The 20,041-nt window shown below is 36.0% G+C and overlaps 4 protein-coding genes across 16 annotated transcripts; 3 read left to right on the forward strand and 1 right to left on the reverse strand.

Annotated features, from left to right (window-relative positions):
* Window positions 1-1,009: 1,009 nt before the first annotated feature.
* LOC119987971 lies at window positions 1,010-5,110 on the forward strand. 3 transcript variants are annotated; one of them, XR_005465515.1, is made up of 5 exons: window positions 1,010-1,358; window positions 1,626-1,774; window positions 1,858-2,192; window positions 4,487-4,694; window positions 4,859-5,110. XR_005465515.1 is itself a non-coding variant. In XM_038832885.1 (3 exons), exons 1-3 carry the CDS (start codon window positions 1,349-1,351, stop codon window positions 2,071-2,073), a joined length of 324 nt encoding a protein of 107 aa, XP_038688813.1. In that variant the 5' UTR covers window positions 1,017-1,348; the 3' UTR covers window positions 2,074-2,452. The 3 variants fall into 3 exon arrangements, 2 of the variants coding, with proteins under 2 accessions (XP_038688813.1, XP_038688814.1); XM_038832885.1 differs by lacking the exons at window positions 4,487-4,694; window positions 4,859-5,110 and having other exon boundaries at window positions 1,017-1,358; window positions 1,677-1,774; window positions 1,858-2,452; XM_038832886.1 differs by lacking the exons at window positions 4,487-4,694; window positions 4,859-5,110 and having other exon boundaries at window positions 1,021-1,358; window positions 1,858-2,452.
* Window positions 5,111-7,559: 2,449 nt separating this feature from the next.
* Window positions 7,560-12,224, forward strand: LOC119989561. Of its 10 annotated transcripts, none has more exons than XR_005465837.1 (7): window positions 7,561-7,704; window positions 8,021-8,118; window positions 8,217-8,650; window positions 10,866-11,035; window positions 11,201-11,367; window positions 11,781-11,894; window positions 12,020-12,224. XR_005465837.1 is itself a non-coding variant. In XM_038835168.1 (3 exons), exons 1-3 carry the CDS (start codon window positions 7,695-7,697, stop codon window positions 8,439-8,441), a joined length of 333 nt encoding a protein of 110 aa, XP_038691096.1. In that variant the 5' UTR covers window positions 7,563-7,694; the 3' UTR covers window positions 8,442-8,859. The 10 variants fall into 10 exon arrangements, 1 of the variants encoding a protein (XP_038691096.1); XR_005465838.1 differs by having other exon boundaries at window positions 11,795-11,894; XR_005465839.1 differs by having other exon boundaries at window positions 11,809-11,894.
* On the reverse strand, window positions 11,885-14,630 carry LOC119989560. 2 transcript variants are annotated; one of them, XM_038835167.1, is made up of 5 exons: window positions 14,216-14,630; window positions 13,836-13,892; window positions 13,249-13,328; window positions 12,904-13,122; window positions 11,885-12,399 (listed from the first exon to the last, which is right to left on the reverse strand). In XM_038835167.1, the coding sequence occupies exons 1-5, from the start codon at window positions 14,283-14,285 to the stop codon at window positions 12,196-12,198; spliced, it is 630 nt and encodes a 209-aa protein (XP_038691095.1). In that variant the 5' UTR covers window positions 14,286-14,630; the 3' UTR covers window positions 11,885-12,195. The 2 variants fall into 2 exon arrangements, with proteins under 2 accessions (XP_038691095.1, XP_038691094.1); XM_038835166.1 differs by having other exon boundaries at window positions 13,249-13,442; window positions 14,216-14,628.
* A 1,566-nt stretch (window positions 14,631-16,196) lies between these two features.
* On the forward strand, window positions 16,197-18,970 carry LOC119989999. The gene is made up of 5 exons (XM_038835800.1): window positions 16,197-16,366; window positions 16,631-16,690; window positions 16,763-16,953; window positions 18,232-18,450; window positions 18,564-18,970. The coding sequence occupies exons 1-5, from the start codon at window positions 16,270-16,272 to the stop codon at window positions 18,801-18,803; spliced, it is 807 nt and encodes a 268-aa protein (XP_038691728.1). The 5' UTR covers window positions 16,197-16,269; the 3' UTR covers window positions 18,804-18,970.
* The last annotated feature ends 1,071 nt before the right edge of the window (window positions 18,971-20,041 follow it).

The following is a 20,041-nucleotide window of genomic DNA, read 5'->3' on the forward strand; positions in this document are numbered from 1 at the left end:
GGTTCTTATTGTTGTAGATCTTCTGGCACAGAGCTTGAATTTGATGTATCGACAATTTCATTGGTGTCATCAGATGTGCTTGTTTAATCAATTTCTGCTGTTTTTTTGGTCTAGAGTCTACTTATCAGCTGAGCAATTATATGTCTTGTTTGCGAAAACACACTTGAAGCAGAGTAATGCAAGTACTCCCTCAATGTTTGTTATGTGTTTTGAGAAATTTAGTAGTATGAGGGGCCATCCTTACATTTCTCACTCTGCCGAGGTATAAAGTTGTTTCTTGTGTTAAATGGCCTACGTTAGCGGCATGTTTTTGTCAAATTAATCTTCTTTCTTCACAATCTCTCTAGATTAATATTCTTGCAGGCATCTGTTCCTGGGTAATGGCATGGTCCCAGTCAATAGATCGAAGAGAAGGTTTTAGGCTACCACTTAAAGGATTTTGCAAATCCAACAATGCTTGTAAATTGTTCAGGGTCCCCCCCCCCACCCCCCACCGCTTTTTTTTTGGGTTTTCTTGTAATGGTTGTGGCTTTCAGTCGTAGTATGACTAAAAGTTAACTAAATGACTTTCTTAATTGCCTCTTTCGACAGCTTGTGAGAAAGGAATATGCTATTTCATGTCTCTGGAAGAGGAGGGGGACAAAATGGAAACGTGAGGATCTGGGGCACGTATTTGTAAATGTGATTCCGTTAACTTTCGCAGATTAGATTGCTTTTGCTAGTGACAAAATTGTTGAATGAAATGTGAGAAGTTGTCAGTTTTCATCCTCTGATTCTCCAAAAGCCAAAGCCATGGCCACGTGGCCCATGTCCTCTCTTTCATAGCCATTGATAGGAATGTTGTCCGAATCTGACGGTGGGAAAGGGAGGTGGAATGTGATCGATGATGACAAACAAACGGTGCTGGTAGATCAAAGACTCATTCAAACTTACGTCAGCGACTATCAAAGTACAAGTAAACGTTTTTGTCTTATTTTCAAAGGCAAAAGCCACCAAGCTTAAGGGAGAGAGAGAGGCTTAGTCGCGCGACTTGGTGAAGTGACCCCGCTTTCACACTAACCCCTCCGTTCGATTTCGACTTTCGAGGGAAATTGTGGAAGACTTCAGATTAGGCTTTCCAAATCACATGACCGCCGACCCCACCCTTTTTGGGTCCGTTTTGTTTTCTGAAGCTATTGCCTATAAATACGGCATCTGCTCTTTTGTTTTTCTGCAGCGGAAGAAAGTGGTTCTCTCTCTCTCTCTCTCTCCCTGGAAGACGAGTATAAGTAGGTGTAGAAGCGAGATCTCTCTCAGTCTCCGCCGTTGTATTTGAAGAGCACTACAAAACCTCTGCCAACAGAAAGAGATGACTCAAGGTATGGACATCTTTTCTTCACTTCGTGTGTACAATATCTGTTTACTGATCGCATCTTCAATTTTAACCTCATTACACATGATAATACTAGAATCGCCGAGTTTTGATCAGGGATTTCCGTTCTGCCTGTATTGCCCCAGAAATTTTCCTTCTCCTCCTCTTCATAGTCGTTCATCAAGCGAAATTCTTTCAAAATTCACGAATTTTGAATGGCTAAGATAGCTAATGAACTTCTCAGTAGTGAATTTTGGCAATAATGATTATGCAGTGAGCGGAGAAACCGATTCAGACAAATCTCTACAAAATGTCTTTTAAACAGGTAATCACGCCACGGGATCAGCCATGTCAGTAATGACACAGAGAAAGGACAAGAGCGCTGGACTGCGGCGCCGCAGGGCGAAGAGAAGGAGCCTTGTGGTCTGTACCGTTAGATTTTCAATTCAATTGATTTGATTCTTTTTTCCTCACTTTATTAACTAGTTCTCATTTCTTCTTTGAAGGCTACATTGGAGAAGCTGAGTGCAATGACGTCAAAGAAGAGAGCAAAACTGGAACGCATGAAGAAGAGGCTGAACAAAATGAAAGCCCAAGTGGAAGAGATGGGCGCCATAATGCTTAAGCAGAACAAGTTGGTGATTGAGCAGAATGTTGACATCCAACTCTCCGTTGATTTCATGGTGCATGCCTTCTTAGCTGGCTGCAATGGTGGAGGCTGATCACTGTCCCCAAACCCTAGCCTATGCCTATGTGTCCTTTTGGTGTGGAATTTACTGTTTCTTTGATTCTTGTGGAAGGAAGCTGATGGCTGTTGGTTTCCGCAAATCCTAGCCTATGTGTATGTTTCTTCTGGGCATGTAATTGCCTGTTTCTTTTATTGTGGTGGAAGGAAGCTGATGGCTGTTAGCTTCCCCAAACCCTAGCCTATGCGTGTATGTGTCTTCTGGGCATGTAATTGCCTGTTTCTTTGATTGTGGTGGAAGGAAGCTGATGGCTGTTGGTTTCCCCAAACACTAGCCTATGTGTTTGTCTTTTTCGCTTGCAATTTCCTGTTTCTTTGATTAAATGGAAGGAGGCTGATTACTGTGGTTTCCCTGACCCCTATCCTGTGCATGTGTGTTTTTTTTGGCGTTCAATTTCTTATGTCTTTGATTCTGAATTGGTTGATGGCTCCATAGAGCAAGGGAGAGGAAGGTCCTTATTGTTGTTGAGAGGATAAAAAAGATGGAAGAATAGAACTTATATACTGATTGCCACTAGTGGGATATAATTACAAGCAATATGTTCTACAGTGTTACCATTTGATTTTGATGATATCATAGATTAGCATATCAAAACACTGGACAAACATCTATTTTTCCCTGTCAATTTGTCTCATCAATGCTCAGTTATAACTCTAAGAGTTATCTCTGCTACATGGCAACTATGCCTTACTTTTTTTGCCATAACATATATGGGACTCGTTCTAGCCTGAAGCCTATATGCATGCCTATTTTGTGCTTTGCTTGTTGCTCGAGACTTAGGCTTGCATTGTGTAAAACCCACCCCTAATCTGCATAGTTTGTAAATATTGTTAATATACACGGAATGTGATTACAGATGTCTTTTGTTGGTGAAGCGAAAATAAATTATTTTAAAATATACCACACCTTTGAGCCGCGTTTTGCGATATAGTAATGTTGAAATTGCATATTGAAATTGGAAATATTATGTAAGTTCTCATTTCTGTTTATGACTATGCATAATTAGTTATTTAATTTTTGTACTCAAGCATTGGAACAATGTTGATGAATATTACTGAACGCATGACTCATACACTGGTTCGTTGATAGGTTATATGCCCGCCAACTTCTGCTTTTGTCATAACCAAATTAATGGCAAAATTATAAGGCAATTCGGCAACATCATTGCTTACCGTGTTCATTTTTCTATGGAAGAAATCACACCTTGTTGCATCCGGCATTTTTATTGGTGCCATCAGACATTTTTGTTTAATCAATTTATGTTGTTGTTTTGGTCTAGAATGTACTTATCCAACTGAGCAATTTGCTGATGTAGTGTATATTCAGTACATGAATTATCTGTCTTGTAAAACACACTCAAATCAGCCAGCTAATGCAAGTACTCCTTAATGTCTATATGCTTTTTGAAAAATTAAGTAGTTTAAGTTATCTACTGTAGATGTCTCTGATATTTCTTTTGGTTGCTAAGATGTGGTGGAGAATGTTGTGAGGTAGTGTGTCTTGTGTATGTGTGTGGGCGCATGTGGAATCTATATGGTAGGGGTGTGGACAAGTTTGGTTTTGGTGGAGATTGAGCTTTCTCAGAGAAATAGCACTTCACAAAGTTTGGTAGACGTATGACTGAATTCAGAAGACCACTTTATGCACAAATTACTGCTAATTACTTGTAGGTGGAAGATTGTTATTTTTAATTATGTTAGTTTTTGGTACTCTTATTATCAGAGTTGGCCATAGTTCGAAGATAGGGAACTTTAGTATCAAAACAAGAACATGGAAGTCCTTTTATCAAAGGAATCCTTGCTTCATATTCTTGTTACATTTCTCCTTCTGAGAAACTATGAAGTTGTTTCTTGTGTTAAACAACTTATATAAGTGGCATGATTTTGTTAAATGTTATTCTTCACAAATCCCATTCAATAAATGTTTTTGCTGGCTTCTGTTCCTGGTACATCAGATAGTTCCAGACTTCCAATGAATAGATTGAGGAGAAGGTTTTAGGCTACTACTTCTTGATACGAAAATCCAACAACGCTTGTTAAAATATCCATTTTTCATTTCCTTTCTTGAAATGCTTGTGCGTTTCTGTCGTCCTATAGTTTTTTACTTGGATTAGTCCAATTAGATGATTTTCTTAATCGTCCCTTTCTACCGCGTGGGAAAAAGACTTGTCTGATCTTCTATCTTATGCATGTAGATGTAAGAGTGCTCTTGAGTGTATACGCAGTTTTGGTAATTTTAGCATATTGCTTATTGCTAGTGAGGTTGTAATTATGGAGCTGATGTAATATCTCATTCATGGGATGGCATATTGATGAACTCTTAAAAGTTGTCAGTTTTCGATACCATTCCTATCCAAAGTTTTGTGACACAAATTGGCTATGCTTTGCAGGGTAGACAATGATTGAAGTTTGGTTGCCTTACAGTGGACTGCTGAATAGGCTCTGGCTCCATATGAGATTTTCCATCCCTTATATTCCATAAAGGTTGTCCAGTGGAATGTGATTTGAACTTCGAGACAAGTCGTACCTCAGAGTTTTTTTGGCTACGAATGACTGCCGGTGCATCTTGGATTTAAAATGATAACTAATGTTTGGCAGGTGACTTCCATAACATAGTATTTCTTAATTAATAAGTTTGTTACATTATACTCTATAACATCTCTTCCCCCTTCTCTCTCTAAAGCATTATGTTTTCATGTGAAAGTTTTTAATCATAATATATTCAGTTACTTATATTGTTGTATGCATAAATTGTGACTCAGAACTTATGAGCAGTAGAAAATGCATATCCAACTTGGTGGTCATGTATGAGACAATCTGGGTAGTTTAGCTGGCTGCAAGGTTCATCTCCATATTCTGAAAGAAATTCAGTTTGCGGAAGTTGATACACAAGGTTATGTCAGCATTTGCAGACGTTGTAGATGTTAAGGTAAATGTATAACCTGCAGACTGTAGTATGTACTTACTGTTGATCTGTTAATCTACCGCCACTTAATAAATTATTCGTTTTTTTAGTTTGTCCCTGAAACAGTAGTGATTTTCTGTCAACATATGGATATAGTCTTTACCCTACACACATGATTATTTCTTGAAGTAGCAGTATGTGCAATGAAAATATGATCTGGATGCATATCATAAATGCCATTTCTATTCATGGATTTGAGCATATGGATTTGGGATCATTTCTTTCAAAGAAGAGAGCAGAAACAGAACGCGTGAAGAAGAGGCTAAACAAAATGAAAGCCAAAGTGGAAGAGTTGGAATCGGAACGATTTCATGTATTTCTATTCAATGTGGGGAGTAAAAAAAAAATACCCCTCATAGTTGTCTCTCTTCATGGTTCGTATTGTTGTAGATCTTCTCGCACAGAGCTTGAACTTGATGCATTGGCACCATCAGATGTGCTTGTTTAATCAATTTCTGCTGGTTTTTTGGTCTAGAATTTACTTATCAACTGAGCAATCTGCTGATGCGGTGCATATTCAGTACCTCAATTATATGTCTTGTTTGCGAAAACACAGTTGAAGCAGAGTAATGCTTTTCTCCACTGTAGCCTTCAGCTAGTTTATTGACGAAGCTTCGGTTATGTACTATAGATGTGTTTGCTATTCCTTTTGGTTGCTATGAAGTGATGGAGAATGTTGTGAGCGTAGTGTGAGATCTTGTGTATGTCTGTGGGCGAATATGAATGCACATATATGGTGGAGGTGGGGGGTGGAGGAGTTTGGTTTTGGTGGAGACTGAGGTTGCTCAATGAACTACAGCTGCATAAAGCTTGATTTACATCTGACTGAATTCAGAACCCCACTTAATGCACAAATTATTGCTAATTCTTGCAGTTTATCAGATTTTTTATTTTTAACTCTGTGACTTTTTGGTCGGCTTGGTATCAGATTTGGCCATGGATAGAAGATAGAGAACTTAAGTGTCATGAAAAGAACATGGGAAGTAATTTGTGCCAGTGAATAGAATGAAGAGAAGGTTTTGTGCAAATCCACCAATGCTTCATGCTTGTAAATTGTCCAGTTTTTTTTTTAGACCTTTTTTTTATGGGTTTTCGTGTAATGGTTGTGGTTCAGAGTTTTCAGTCGTAGAATCGCTTTTACTTTGACTAAAAGTTAAGTCACTAATTGTCTTTCTTGGCTGGCAGAGCATTTTTCACCGTGTTTCTGCTAAGCGAAACGTTATCAACTGTTCTGTCAAACAGCACAATATGCGTAGCGGATCCATTGTCATTTTGATAACGGATTTCATTAGCATAAAAAAAACTCCATATTGGAGCTTTTTTGATGTTAACGTTCAGCACATTTTTTTAAATTTTTTATTGTGGATCCCACAATAATCATTATGTTTTTTTTCATTATTTAATACATTTAAATGTAAATTATATATTTTCAGTTAAATTAAATATTTTTTTAATAATGTGGGACCCATGCTCAACTCTTATTAATTAATATCTGTTATTAATATAAATATTACAATAATAAAGTCACAATAATACAGAAAAAATATTTTACAATATAATTATATTAAATTTACAATATAAATATTTTAACAGTTTTAATACTTAAAACTACTTTTTAACAGTTTTAATACTATAAAAATATTTTAACAGTTTTAATACTTAAAATATTTGTTAATTAATACTTAAAATTAATTTTAATAAGAATCATATTTATTAGATTTAATTTAATATAAAAATAAAAAACTAATATTCAATACTTTATTTCAACAATTTTTCCGTTAACATCTACTTTCACTTCACCAAATACCCCATAATATATTTCACAACTTTAAACTTAATATTTTTTTCACAATTTTTTCACTAACATTGAAAATCAATCTTTTCATTCTATCAAACAGAACCTAAATGACTTAACCTAAATGACTTTCTGAATTGGCTCTTTCTACTGCTTGTGGGAAAAGAATACGCTATTTCATGTTTGTTTCTGGAAGTGGAAGTAGGAGGGGGCAAAATGGAAGCGTCAGGATATGGGCCCCTTGTGTGTAAAGTGATTCTGGTCAACTTTCGCATATAAGATTGCTTTTGCTTAATTGGTAGTGAGGTTCCTGACTATGGGGATTCATGGAATGACATGTTGCTAGGAATATTCCTCCTCTGATTCTCGCGAAGCCGAAGCCACGTCCTGTCTTTCATAGCCGTTGGTAGGAATGTTTTTTCGGATCTAACGGTGGGAAAGGAAGGTGAGCTGTGAGCTGTGACCAATGTTGACGATTAATGGTGTTAGTAGAACAAAGACTCATGAAAGTTGAAGTAAGCGATTGGTTCTATTTTCAAAGACAAAAGTTACAAGCGAAGGAGCGAGGGAGAGAGAGGACTACTCGGCAGGGCACTCGCGCGACTTGGTGAAGTCTCCCCGCTTTCACACTAACCCCTCCGTTCGATTTGCGGGACCCTTAAAAGTTTAAAAGATTAGACTTTATCCACCCTCTGACAACTTTACCCCACTAAAGTCCAAATCAAATACTAGCCGTCCACCGACGCCTTTGCCGCTATAAATACGGCATCCGCCCTTCTTTTTTGCAGCAGAAGCGCACAACAAAACCTAACCTGCCCTGAAACATCATCAGAAAGAAATGACTCCAGGTATTGACCTCTTTCCTTCATTCTTATTCTTCACTTCGTGTGTACAATATCTGTTTACTCAGATCTTCAATTTAACCTAATTACGCTTGATAATATTTGAATCGCCGAGTTATGATCGGGAATTCAGTTCTGCCTGTATGACCCCAGAAATTTTCCTTCTCCAAGTCTTCATAGTCGTTCATCAACCGAAATTCTTTCAAAATTGACGAATTTTGAATGGCTATTTGAACTTCTCAGTTGCGAATTTTGGCAATAATGATTATGCAGTGAGTGTAGAAACCGATACTGACAATTCTCCAAAATGTCTTTTAAACAGGTAATCACGCCACGGGATCGGCCATGTCAGTTATGACACAGAAAAAGGACAACGGCGCTAGACTGCGGCGCCGCAGGACAAAGAGAAGGAGCCTTGTGGTCTGTACCGTTAGATTTTCAATTTAATTGATGTGATTCTTTTTTCCTCATTTTCTTAACTAGTTCTCATTTGTTCTCCCAAACAAAACTTACTGAAGGCTACAGTGGAGAAGCTAAGTGCAATGATGTCGAAGAAGAGAGCAAAATCGGAACGCATGAAGAAGAGGCTGAGCAAAATGAAAGCCCAAGTGGAAGAGATGGGGTCAGAATGTGCCACAATGCTTGAGCAGAATAAGTTGGCGATTGAGGAGAATGTTGACATCCAACTCTCCGTAGATTTCATGGTGCTTGCCTTCTTATGCAGCGGCAATGGTGGAGGCTGATTACTATGCCAAATCCTAGCCTATGCCTATGTGTCTTTGGTGTGCAATTTACAATTTCTTTGATTGTGGTGGAAGGAAGCTAATGGCTATTGGTTTCCCCAAAACCTAGCCTATGCATATGTGTCTTCTGGGCATGTAATTGCCTGTTTCTTTTATTGTGGTGGAAGGAATCTGATGGCTGTTGGTTTCCCCAAACCCTGACCTATGCGGTATGTGTCTTCTGGGCATGTAATTGCCTGTTTCTTTGATTGTGGTGGAAGGAAGCTGATGGCTGTTGGTTTCCCCAAACCCTAGCCTATGTGTTTGTGTCTGTTTGGCTTGCAATTTCTTATTTCTTTGATTGAATGAAAGGAGGCTGATTACTGGTGGTTTCCCTAACCCCCTATCCTATGCATGTGTTTATTTTTTTGGCATTCAATTTCCTATGTCTTTGATTCTGAATTGGTTGATAGCTCTGTAGAGCAAGGGAGAGGAGGGTCCTCATTGTTGTTGAGAGGATAAAAAAAGATGGAAGAGTACAACTTATATGCTGATTGGCACTAGTGGGATATAATTACAAGCAATATGTTCTACAGTGTTACCAATTGATTTTGATGATATAGTAGATTAGTATATCAAATCACTGGACAAGTGTCTATTTTTCCCTGTCAATTTGTCTCATCAATGCTCAGTTATAACTCTTAAGAATTATCTCTGCTACATGGCAACTACACCTTACTTTTTCTGTCATAACATATATGAGACTCGTTCTAGCCTGAAGCCTATGTGTATGCCTATTTTGTACTTTGCTTGTTGCTCGAGGTGGACTTAGGCTTGCATTGTGCAATACCCACCCCCAATCTGCATAGTTTGTGAATATTGTTAATTTACACAGAACGTGATTGCAGAGGTCTTTTGTTGGTGAAGCGAAAATAAGTTGTTTTAAAATATACCACACCTTTGAGCCGCTTTTTTCGATATAGGAATGTCGAAATTGCATATTGAATTTGGAAAATATTATGTAAGTTCTTATTTATGTTTATGACTATGCATAATTAGTTCTTTAATTTTTGTACTCAAGCAATGGAACAATGATGTTGAATATTATATAACGCATTACTCATACACTGGTTCTTTGAGAGGTTATATGCCCGCCAACTTCTGGTTTTGTCATAACCAAATTAACGGCAAAATTATAAGGCAATTTGGCAACATCATTGCTTACTGTGTTCATTTTTCTATGGAAGAAATCACACCTTGTTGCAGACGTTTTTGTTTAATCAAGTTATGTTGTCGTTTTGGTCTAGAATGTACTTATCAAACTGAGCAATCTACTGATGCAGTGTATATTCAGTACCTCAATTATATGCCTTGTTGAGAAAACACACTTGAACAGCCAGCTAATGCAAGTACTCCTTAATGTCTGCAAGTACTCCTTAATGTCTTAACTTTTTGAAAGATTAAGTAGATTTAGTTATCTACTGTAGATGTCTTTGATATTTCTTTTGGTTGCTAAGATGTGGTGGAGAGTGCTGTGAGGTAGTGTGTCTTGTGTGTGTGTGTGTGTGTGTGTGTTGGGGTGCATGTGTAGGAATCTATATGGTAGGGGTGTGGAGGAGTTTGTTATGGTGGAGATTGAGCTTTCTCAGAGAAATAGCACTTCGTAAAGCGTGGTAGACGTAAACTGAATTCAGAAGACCACTTACTGTGCTAATTACCTGTAGGTGGAAGATTGTTATTTTAATTATGCTAGTTTTTGGTACTCTTAGTAGCAGAGTGGGCCATAGTCCGAAGATAGGGAACTTCACTATCAAAGCAAGAACATGGAAGTCCTTTTATCAAAGGAATTCTTACTTCATATTCTCGTAACATTTCTCCTTCTGAGAAACTATGAAGTTGTTTCTTGTGTTAAACAACTTATATAAGTGGCATGATTTTGTTAAATGTTATTCTTCACAAATCCCATTCAATAAATGTTTTTGCTGGCTTCTGTTCCTGGTACATCTCATAGTTCTGGACTTCAGTGAATAGATTGAGGAGAAGGTTTTATGCTACTACTTCTTGATGCCAAAATCCAACGACTCTTGTTAAAATAACCAATTTTTTTCATTTCCTTTCTTGAAATGCTTGTGCGCTTCAATCGTCCAATAGTTTTTTACTTGGATTAGATGATTTTCTTAATCCTCTCTTTCTATGGCTTGGGAAAAACACTGTCTGATCTTCTATTTTCTGCATGTACATGTTAGAGTGCTCTTGAGTGTACATGCAGTTTTGGTAATTTTAGCATATTGCTTATTGCTAGTGAGGTTCGTAAGTATGGAGCTGATGTGATATCTCATTCATGGGATGACATATTGATGAACTGTTAAAAGTTGTCAGTTTTCGCCTTTGTTAAATATCATTCATATCCAAAGTTTTGTGACACAAATTGGCTATGCTTTGCAGGGTTGACAATGATTGAAGTTTGGTTGCCTTACAGTGGACTGTTGAGTAGGCTCCAGGGTTGTCCAGTGGAATGCAATTTGAACTTCGAGACAAGTCGTAGCTCAGACATTTTTGGGTACGAATTACTGCTCGTGCATCTTGGATTTAAAATGATAACTAGTGTTTTGCAGGTGATTTCCATAACAAAGTATTTCTTAATTAATAAGTTTGTTACATTGTACTCTATAGCCATCCTTTCCCTGTCCTCTCTTTAAAAGCATTGTGTTTTCATGTGAAAGTTTTTAATCATAATAATTCAGTTACTTATTTTGTTGTATGCATAAATTGTGACTCAGAACTTATGAGCAGTGGAAAATGCATATCCAACTTGGTGGTCATATATGAGACAATCTGGGTAGTTTAGCTGGCTGCAAGGTTCATCTCCATATTCTGAAAGAAATTCAGTTTGCAGAAGTTGATACACAAGGTTATGTTAGCATTTGCAGACCTTGTACATGTTCAGGTAAATGTATAACCTGCAGAGCGCAGTATGTATTTACTGTTGATCTGTTAATCCACCGCCATGGAATAAATCATTCTTTTTTTAGTTTGTCCCTGAAACAGTAGTGGTTTCCTGTCAACATATAGTCTTTACCCTACACTTGATTATTTCTGGAAGTAGCAGTAGGTGCAATGAAAATATAATCTGGATGCATATCATAAATGGCATTTTTAGTCATTGATTTCAGCATATGGATTTGGCATTATTTCTTTTGAGGTTGTGAATTGTGCAGCTGATGTTAAGATTATTATTTGCAAATCATGATGTTAAAACAAAGAATTAGATATGTACATATATACTTCTCAAAGGAAGTTCTCTCCCTCTTCCTCTCCCTCTTTTTTTTCTCTTCAATTTTTATCTGACATATTGATCAGTTTAACTGCTACAGAGATCTTTTAACAGATTATTGAAGAATCAGTCATGTCAGTAAGGACTAAAGCACACAACACAGGGTACAGCATCGTATGACAAACAGAAGGAGGCTCAAGGTCAGTACCGTTAGATCTTGTATTTTAGTAAGCTAAGTACATTCAGATTTCTTCTTTTATCATATCCCTTTTTGCAACTTCTTATTTGTTCTCCTAAACAAACCAAAACCAAAACCAAATGAAAGCTACATTGGAGAAGATAAGAGCAAAGGTTCGAAGAAGAGAGCTGAAGCAGAACCCGAACCTGTTGAGAAGAGGCTAAACAAAACGGAAGCCTAAGTGGAAGAGATGGAATCAGAACGATTTCATGTATTTCTATTTAATGTAGGGTGTGAAAAAAATATACCCCTCATGGTTATCTCTATTCATGGTTCTTATCATTGTGGATCTTCTCACAGAGAGCTTGAATTTGAATTTTCAAGGTTCTGTTCTGATGTTCCAAATTTATTTTTGTATCCAAGATTCGTCTCTTCTCTTCCATCTGATCATTCCAGGTGATTTCATGCAGTCTAGCTCTTTCTTGTCTAAGCATTGAAAGCTGGTGATCCTCATGATTTGAAAGCAGCTGTGAGAACATTAACTCAACATTACACTTCGAATGCAAAGATGGAAATTATCAATCACTAATAATCGACAAGGCATGATTAGATTAATCAACTTTTTTAATTGACAATATGTGCTTAAGTTGTGATTTCAATGTGAAAAAATATTTCTCAAGATATTTCAAAATCAAAAGGAAAATGCTTTATTATGTCGAGTTCAATGAGCATTCAATGATGAGTCAAATAGGAGACCATTATAATAGAGATCACAACAATTCTGGTTTGGATCCACAAGATCTCATGTGCATTATATGGGTCAGGACTTGTGGAATTCAAGATTTCACTTTGGATCTTGTGTAGTGAATTTGTGTGTGTAGTTAGGGATAATTGAGATACCAACTCGGATATTTTATCATTTCGAATCGAAACAATAGGAAAAATCTCCTTTTACAGGGGAAATATACGAAAACTACGAGTCATGTAAATCTAGAAGAAAAGAGAGAGGAAAAGGAGATGGAAAATCTTACCAGCTTACGAGAAAATGCATCCACAAGAACTTGTTGGTGACTAATCTTTCCCCTCAAATAACATATTTCAGTCTTTAATATCTGATTCTCAGCTGCTCTTGTTTGCAGATATTGATCCATCAGATCTTTTTCTGACCTCAACCGTCCATTCTCCCTCTTCAAATCTTCATTTTCGCTGCCAACCATTACTAAATCAGTCTCCATCATCTTTCTTTCGCGCTGCCAGATTAAATACAAACAAGTGAAAATATGAAAACTGTTAACATATATATAGATGATTTCAGTTCCTAATCATCAATAACTCGTTTTCTTGGGAGACAACTTAATCAAAAGACAAAACTTTACCTTCAATCGCTCTCGGTAAGCTTTGTCGCACAATCTTTTCTTTTCGCTTGGTTCCTTCTTACTTATAGGAAAGTTTTCTCCTGTGTTGCATACATTTGGAATCTGAGAAGATATCATTGGTTCATTTGAATGGTTCGGAAGTGTCACATTTAATCTTCTGCTTGTACCAGCAGCCTGAGTAAATTGTGATACTCCTGCATTAAGCCAACTGGTTTTCTTTAGCTTACCAAAGCATAAGTAGTGTCGAAACTATTTATTAACGATGCGGGAGGAAACAACGAACAAGATTAAATCAAAGCTTAATCAAGGAAATAAACAACAGAATCCACCAGATTTGAGTGACCACTAGGGTCGACTACAACCTTAAAATAGAGAAAAAAAACATAAAACACGAAATTATGAAAAATATCATTAAAACATTAAGAGGCCCGTTTGAGGTCCTAAATGATGAAATTTGCCAAAAATATGGTGGGGCTAGTAGCATAGGAAATAGTCTTGATTATCACATCGAAACGAGTCTCCCCCGATCAAATTTCATGCAATTATGATAACATGAAGATCTATGTATCTTTACAAGTCTAAGGTACCTTGTTCATGCAAGCTGAAACGCTTTTGTGATTCTTCAAAAACCACTGCAATATCGTCTGCAAACAAGAAGAATAACAAGAAGATAAACTAAGCCTTGCAACCAAACATCCAACATGACTGATATTCTATCAATGGTATGCAAAAAAAGCCATATATAGGTGTCTATATATCTCCAATATTTCTTCACTAGATCTTCAAAGAGAAAGGCAGAAACAGAAGCTCAAAAGGAAAGGCACCAGAATCGAACCGTAGAATAATGAATAATCTAAGAAGATATATAGATGACGTGCAAAAGCAGAGATCTGGTAAGATTCTTGATTTGGTTTGAGTAAAGAACACAAATTAACATGATACAGAGAATAGAATAAGTTGTCCTCACCATCACCAAAAGTTGAGGGAAGATGTCTACTCGTTAAATCTGGGGATTTTGGAATCCTGTATTTCTCCATTAGTCCTCTCCTCTAGAAGCAACCAAAGTCGGACGAACTTGAGTACCGGAGCAATGATTCAAAGCTTAAGACTCGGAAATGGAGGTATAGACAGAGAGAGTAATGAGAGATTAATTTGTGCTAATAACGAACTTAAAAAGGTACAGATTCGAGTGAAATCGCGCAATCATGTCTTAATCATCGCGCGATCATATCTTAATCATCGTGTGAATAGATTCTCGAGCGACATTGAACGATAGAACAATGGAGCTGGCAGATGAATGAGTGATGATTCAATCTCTCATCCAAATTGACTTATCTTTTGAAAGAAAGAAAAAACTTTGTTGTTTCTAATGACTCTAGGCCACAACTACTTTGCTACCTTTATAATTATTTGACAAACCCACTTTTTGATTAACTTTGATGGGAAACACAATTAATAAAGCCGCCTTGCTGAGAAAAGTATAAAACTACTGAGCATGGTCCATAGCTGGCTATTTTGGTTGAAAACCAGCATGTAATTATGTATTTTGGTTTTCCTCTAATAAAACATTTTTTTTCTTAAGAAATATATTTTTTATTGGAATCGAACATTGAATACACATATGTCTAACTCAACCGATTGTTAGTCGAGTCATTTCGTTGGTTCCAATAAACTATTGAATAATAAAAAGACATGTGTGGGTATAAATAAACATATATATGTATTTATTTACATCTCTTTTCTAGCACAATTCATGAATTCTTTGCAAATGAAGACAAAATATAGCGACAAAACAAACCTATCAAATAATAATTTTGTACATGAGGATATTATTTATGGCAAAGAAAGATGGATCCGTAGCGAGTGGGGATGAGTCAGGACAAGACGAACAAAACAAAAACAAATTAATGACAACCAATTGATTGGTCTTCGTCAACTTCAATATATATATATATATACCTCTCTCACTAACTTTTGCTTTTGCCACACCCTCATTATATTGTCGGCAGCATATTATTTGATATTGCTTTTCGGTCTTCATGATACATTTTAAAAAATATCCAACACTTTAGGTTTAGGGCCTAATTTAATGTTATAGAAGATGTTAATAAAAGATAGTTTGTACCATAAATTTTAAAAATATCTCATTGAAAACTGTAGAATAAACATAATACTTGAGAGTACCTACAAAAACGATATGAAGAAATACACTTTTCATAAGCTTTTAAGTGCACCTTCTTCGATAAAAAAGGTGCACCTACTACTTCGAGTCCAAAACAGTACTTGTAAAAGTTTATAGAAAAAATTTGTTGTCGATAATTTTTTACATATTTCTTTAAAGAATCAATCAAAAATCCAAAAAAAATCGACAATAACAACCGATTGATTAAATTTATGTAAAAAATAATGATCGAAACCGACTGTTTTCATGCCTATCAAATCATCTTGTAATCCTTTTGATCGTCAAGGAATCCAAATTAGCGGTGCATAATGAAAGTAGTTTTTTTTTTTTTTTTTAGTTGTTCATATAATGCAACTTTTGATTCTTCCATTATACAGTAAATTAAGGATATAACATGGTGAGTTGTCCCAAAAAAACTTAAATTGAACAGCCTACATTGTGCATAAATCCACTCCGTCTTGCGGAACATTAAAAAAATTGCAAGCTATGATATGAATATGGCGAACATGAATCTCCAAATTGTAAAAAATGAAAACTATATATATATATATATATATATATATATATATATATATGACGTCCAAGCTCTCTTTTTCAATGGAATCACGAGTTTGTCGCACGATGCCGCACCACCATCGCGCGGCAAGGGCCACTCTGCAATGTTTTAGTGAGTTTCTACTCTCTCTCTCTATGTGTGTGTATGTGTACATATATATATATATACACACACACTATGCGCGCAGCTTAGAGTCTAGACTTCTCTTAATCTCTTTTCACTAATCAAATGAATTAAGTTGTTTAATTACGAAGGTCTTGAATTGGTTTCTTTCAGTTGATAAATGGCAAACTCTGGTTCATCAGATCTCCGCAGAGAAAGTGGAGGGGAAAAGTGTGAGTTGGAAGCTTACAATACTATTCTTAATGAATTAGTTTTTGGTAAGTATTGGTTTCGATCTGTTTGTAGGTCTTGTTATATAAGTCATGCGTTAACTCTTAATTTCTTGAGGGAGAAGATTAGGAATGGGAGCTCTAAAGAGCTTCTTTTGTGGCTGTAGATTCATGGGCTAACTCAGGTCAAAAGGGGATCCGATGTTGGAATTTATCTTTAATATATCTGGTCCTAATTAAGCTTGTTTTGTCTGTTTTCTTTTTCCATTTTTGCGTTTGTCCTAAAACAAGACCTGAAAATGTTATTTGCAGAAACTAATGACGGATTCGCTTGTGGGGAATCACAGAAAGGACTCAGTTGGCCTAATCAAGGTAATTTATAGTACCATAAACTTCACTGAAGGTCTTTTTAATCGATTGTGAATCGTTGGAGATTCTATACAGAAACGGAGAGACCGAGTAGTCGAATTGTGCAAAATTCGTTCGATTACAGACCAGGATTGGCACCAACTCAAGCTGGGACAAGCAGCTCCCAGCGCAAACGCAATGGCACTCACCAAAGGAATACCAGAAAGACTCCAGCATCCACTGAAAGAAGGAAAGAGAATGACAAAAGATATAGAGACAAATGCCGGGTAACTCACATTTTCTTTATTTTTTCTTTGATCTCTTTTTGTTTTGTGTGGTGGTCGACTGAACAGCCTAAACAGCACGAAATATGTCATCAACAATCAATCAAAAGCTAATCACCCACTAAACATTTCATTACACTCTATTTGCTGCATTGTTTTTTGTTGAGTATACAAATGTGATATGATTACCATTTTTGTTAGTTATCAAAATACTAATAGATTGAAATACATATATCGAGTCGCGGTACATAAAAGTTTAAACTTTTAACTCCTTTTGGGACTCCATATAAGATTATTCAATGTATAAGTTAATTAATTATTGTATTAGACTTGTATACTAGTATATTCTCTTATACAATATAGTGTTTGGTTCACTCCATATCAAATAAAAAACGTGTTGCATGTGTTTTTATATATATTATACGACCTACATCGTATAAGAACCCTTTTGTTTAAAGTTATATTTGTTGAATTTCTAAAAACCATCCAAATACTTGTTAATATCATTAAATGATAATTTTATACTATATGAAGTCTAATATTCTCCTCCAAACGAATCCTTTAGGTGTGATCAGAATCCAAATGTGTACGTACAATATACGTTATTGGTATCTGTACGTTTCAAAATCTTTAATCTCCAACCTTCAAGCCTATCTTCAATGGCGATCACATGAAGTCCTAGATATTTCATTTTAATGACTACACTTAATTTAACTACTGAATTATACAAAATATCATATATTTCACTCAAACTACTACCTAGTGGTTTGATATGCAAATTCGGGATAATACTTGAGACCCCCAAAAAGTGACTCTCCCAAAAAACCTTCATTTAATGTGGAATATTTGATGTAAAGTGGGTCATACATGTGTGTTTTAATCAATGGTTATTTTAATGTCACATAGATATGAGAGACTTTTGGGGGTCATATTTTGAGGGTTTTTAACATTGTCTGCAAATTAAATGGTCAATTTTTATTTTTGCCTTTGAGTTAATCTTCCACTCTTTCCATATCCAAAATCCTCATATTATCCATTATTTCCGAACTCTAAGCACAATGAACTAATAACATGATTTGATTTAGCTAATATTCCCCATATATATAATTTCAATAGGCAAATTGATGCACGTTACATGGGTTGAGATGTTGATGAAAATTTATTGTGACTATCAGAATCATATATGTTGGATATTTTAAAAAATTTACGAAGATGACTAGTTGTAAGCTGTAATCGTAATTACGCACCTTTTCAAATGCAATTTTGGTGGTTGTTATGCAGGAATCCAGAAGGAAAATGGAGTGCGAGTTGCATGAGCTTGGTCGAGAAAATGTGCATCTGCATGATGAGAACAAAAACTTAGTGATGGAAAAAGAATCCATAAACAAGAGTCTGCAATCAGCAGAAACTGAAACAAAGCAGCTTAAGATCGAAATTCGAAATCTCAAGAGTAACATGGCCAACCGACAAATTCGTGCCGATTATTTTTTAAAGAAACTGGTAAATAACAATCTTTGCCCCTCTCTCTCTACATATACATACATACATACATACATATATATCTATATAGTGCATTTGTTGATTGTTCTTTAAGCAGCTTGACATGCATGCAGGATTTATCGACTAGCAGCCACGATATTAATCATCGGCTTGAGATTAAAAAGCTTCAGAATGAGATAATGGTGTCAAGACAGGATAATTGGGAGGATGGGTTTATGAACAAGCTACAACTTGTACAAGAAATTGGGAATTTGGAGCATGAGAATAAGCTACTCAAACTACAAGTTGATGCACTATGTGAGAAAATCAACAATGAGAATAGCCATGGAGAAACAAAAGCAATGGAATGGTAACTTTGGTAATGGCTAATTAAGCATCAGACTAGTAGGTGGGTGGTGTGGCAGTGGCACCAGCAGTGATTCCTTCCCCTATGTATTAGAGAAGTTGTTATATATGTAATGTATTCAACTTGAAAATTTAAATCTTTTTACATGTAGTAAAGTGATAACCGATTTAAAAATATTCATTACGAAGGTTGTTAAAATTGAGATTTTACATAATATTGATGGGAGGTTGACAAGCTCGAATCGTAAAATTTGAAAATCAATAATATTTTACAAAATTTGAAAATAAATACAAAATAATATATGTTAAGGAGTGAATTTACACAGGGATTATGATATTAACTTAATGGTGGGTCCCGCATCTCTAATTAATCTCTATGGTCTCATAATTTATTCCTTCCAAAAAATAATATAAATAAACAACCACCTTAAAAAAAGAAAAAAAAAAGAAAGAAAAGAAAACAATGACCATTTCCATTAGCATTAACAAGAAATGAAAGTCTTGGTCTCTGCGTCAATTTCGCAGAAGCATGTAGGAAGCTTCATTAGCAACACATGGAAAGTTACTGGTTGGACCTTAATTAATTAATTAGCTCCCATTTTGGTTTGGAGCCTTTCGCTTATGACACATCTTCGCATCGTTTTCAACGTCTTTAAATTTGTAAAGAGTCTCACATGTTTGATGTAAACCAACGATGTGATTTATAAGTTTGAGTTCAACTTCAAAAACTTGAGATCAATGTTTTTTGAATGACAAAATCACGAGGGCGTTAAGCCCAAAATGTGGACAATACCTCAAGTGTATTGGGCATAATCTATCTCCCCTGCTTCTTCTACTTCTCACCTCCTTCTTTCTTATCCCTCTCGAATTTTTCAAATTATTACATTGAGTGGTTTTCACCTTTCTTTTTAAGAAAGCAAACGTTAATTTCCTTATATTTTCTATAATTGGGTTACTTGGGCACATCACATCAGTTTACTATATATAATACACCTTAATTTTTGGTTCTCAATTCACTTACGCCTGTACTCGCACGGACAAAATCCAGGAGGAGATATTGAGATAAATATCTTATGCTTGGTGTTTAATTTTGTTTAGAGAAGAAATAGAGATGGGGGGAGATTGGATTAGAGAGGGACAGAAATGCATCAAGTAGGGGCTTATTGAAACAGAGAGAGCAACCAACTCCGTAGGAGGGGAACAGATGTAATATCAAAGCAAAATCACCATTGCATCAGAGATCAAG

Source organism: Tripterygium wilfordii, chromosome 21, assembly GCF_013401445.1.
Source record: "Tripterygium wilfordii isolate XIE 37 chromosome 21, ASM1340144v1, whole genome shotgun sequence".
In the NCBI taxonomy this organism is placed as follows: domain Eukaryota; kingdom Viridiplantae; phylum Streptophyta; class Magnoliopsida; order Celastrales; family Celastraceae; genus Tripterygium; species Tripterygium wilfordii.

Excerpts from the sequence above, each read along its gene's own strand:
- LOC119989999 (XM_038835800.1), top strand. The coding sequence starts at position 16,270 with ATGGCAAACTCTGGTTCATCAGATCTCCGCAGAGAAAGTGGAGGGGAA. Across the intron at positions 16,954-18,231 it reads GATATAGAGACAAATGCCGG|GAATCCAGAAGGAAAATGGA; the intron begins GTAACTCACATT and ends GTTGTTATGCAG. Across the intron at positions 18,451-18,563 it reads ATTATTTTTTAAAGAAACTG|GATTTATCGACTAGCAGCCA; the intron begins GTAAATAACAAT and ends ACATGCATGCAG.
- LOC119989561 (XM_038835168.1), top strand. Across the intron at positions 8,119-8,216 it reads CAAAGAGAAGGAGCCTTGTG|GCTACAGTGGAGAAGCTAAG; the intron begins GTCTGTACCGTT and ends AACTTACTGAAG.
- LOC119987971 (XM_038832885.1), top strand. Across the intron at positions 1,775-1,857 it reads CGAAGAGAAGGAGCCTTGTG|GCTACATTGGAGAAGCTGAG; the intron begins GTCTGTACCGTT and ends TCTTCTTTGAAG.
- LOC119989560 (XM_038835166.1), bottom strand. The coding sequence starts at position 14,285 with ATGGAGAAATACAGGATTCCAAAATCCCCAGATTTAACGAGTAGACAT. Across the intron at positions 13,443-13,835 it reads TTTCAGCTTGCATGAACAAG|GAGTATCACAATTTACTCAG; the intron begins GTACCTTAGACT and ends GGCTTAATGCAG. Across the intron at positions 13,123-13,248 it reads CTTACCGAGAGCGATTGAAG|CGCGAAAGAAAGATGATGGA; the intron begins GTAAAGTTTTGT and ends TTAATCTGGCAG.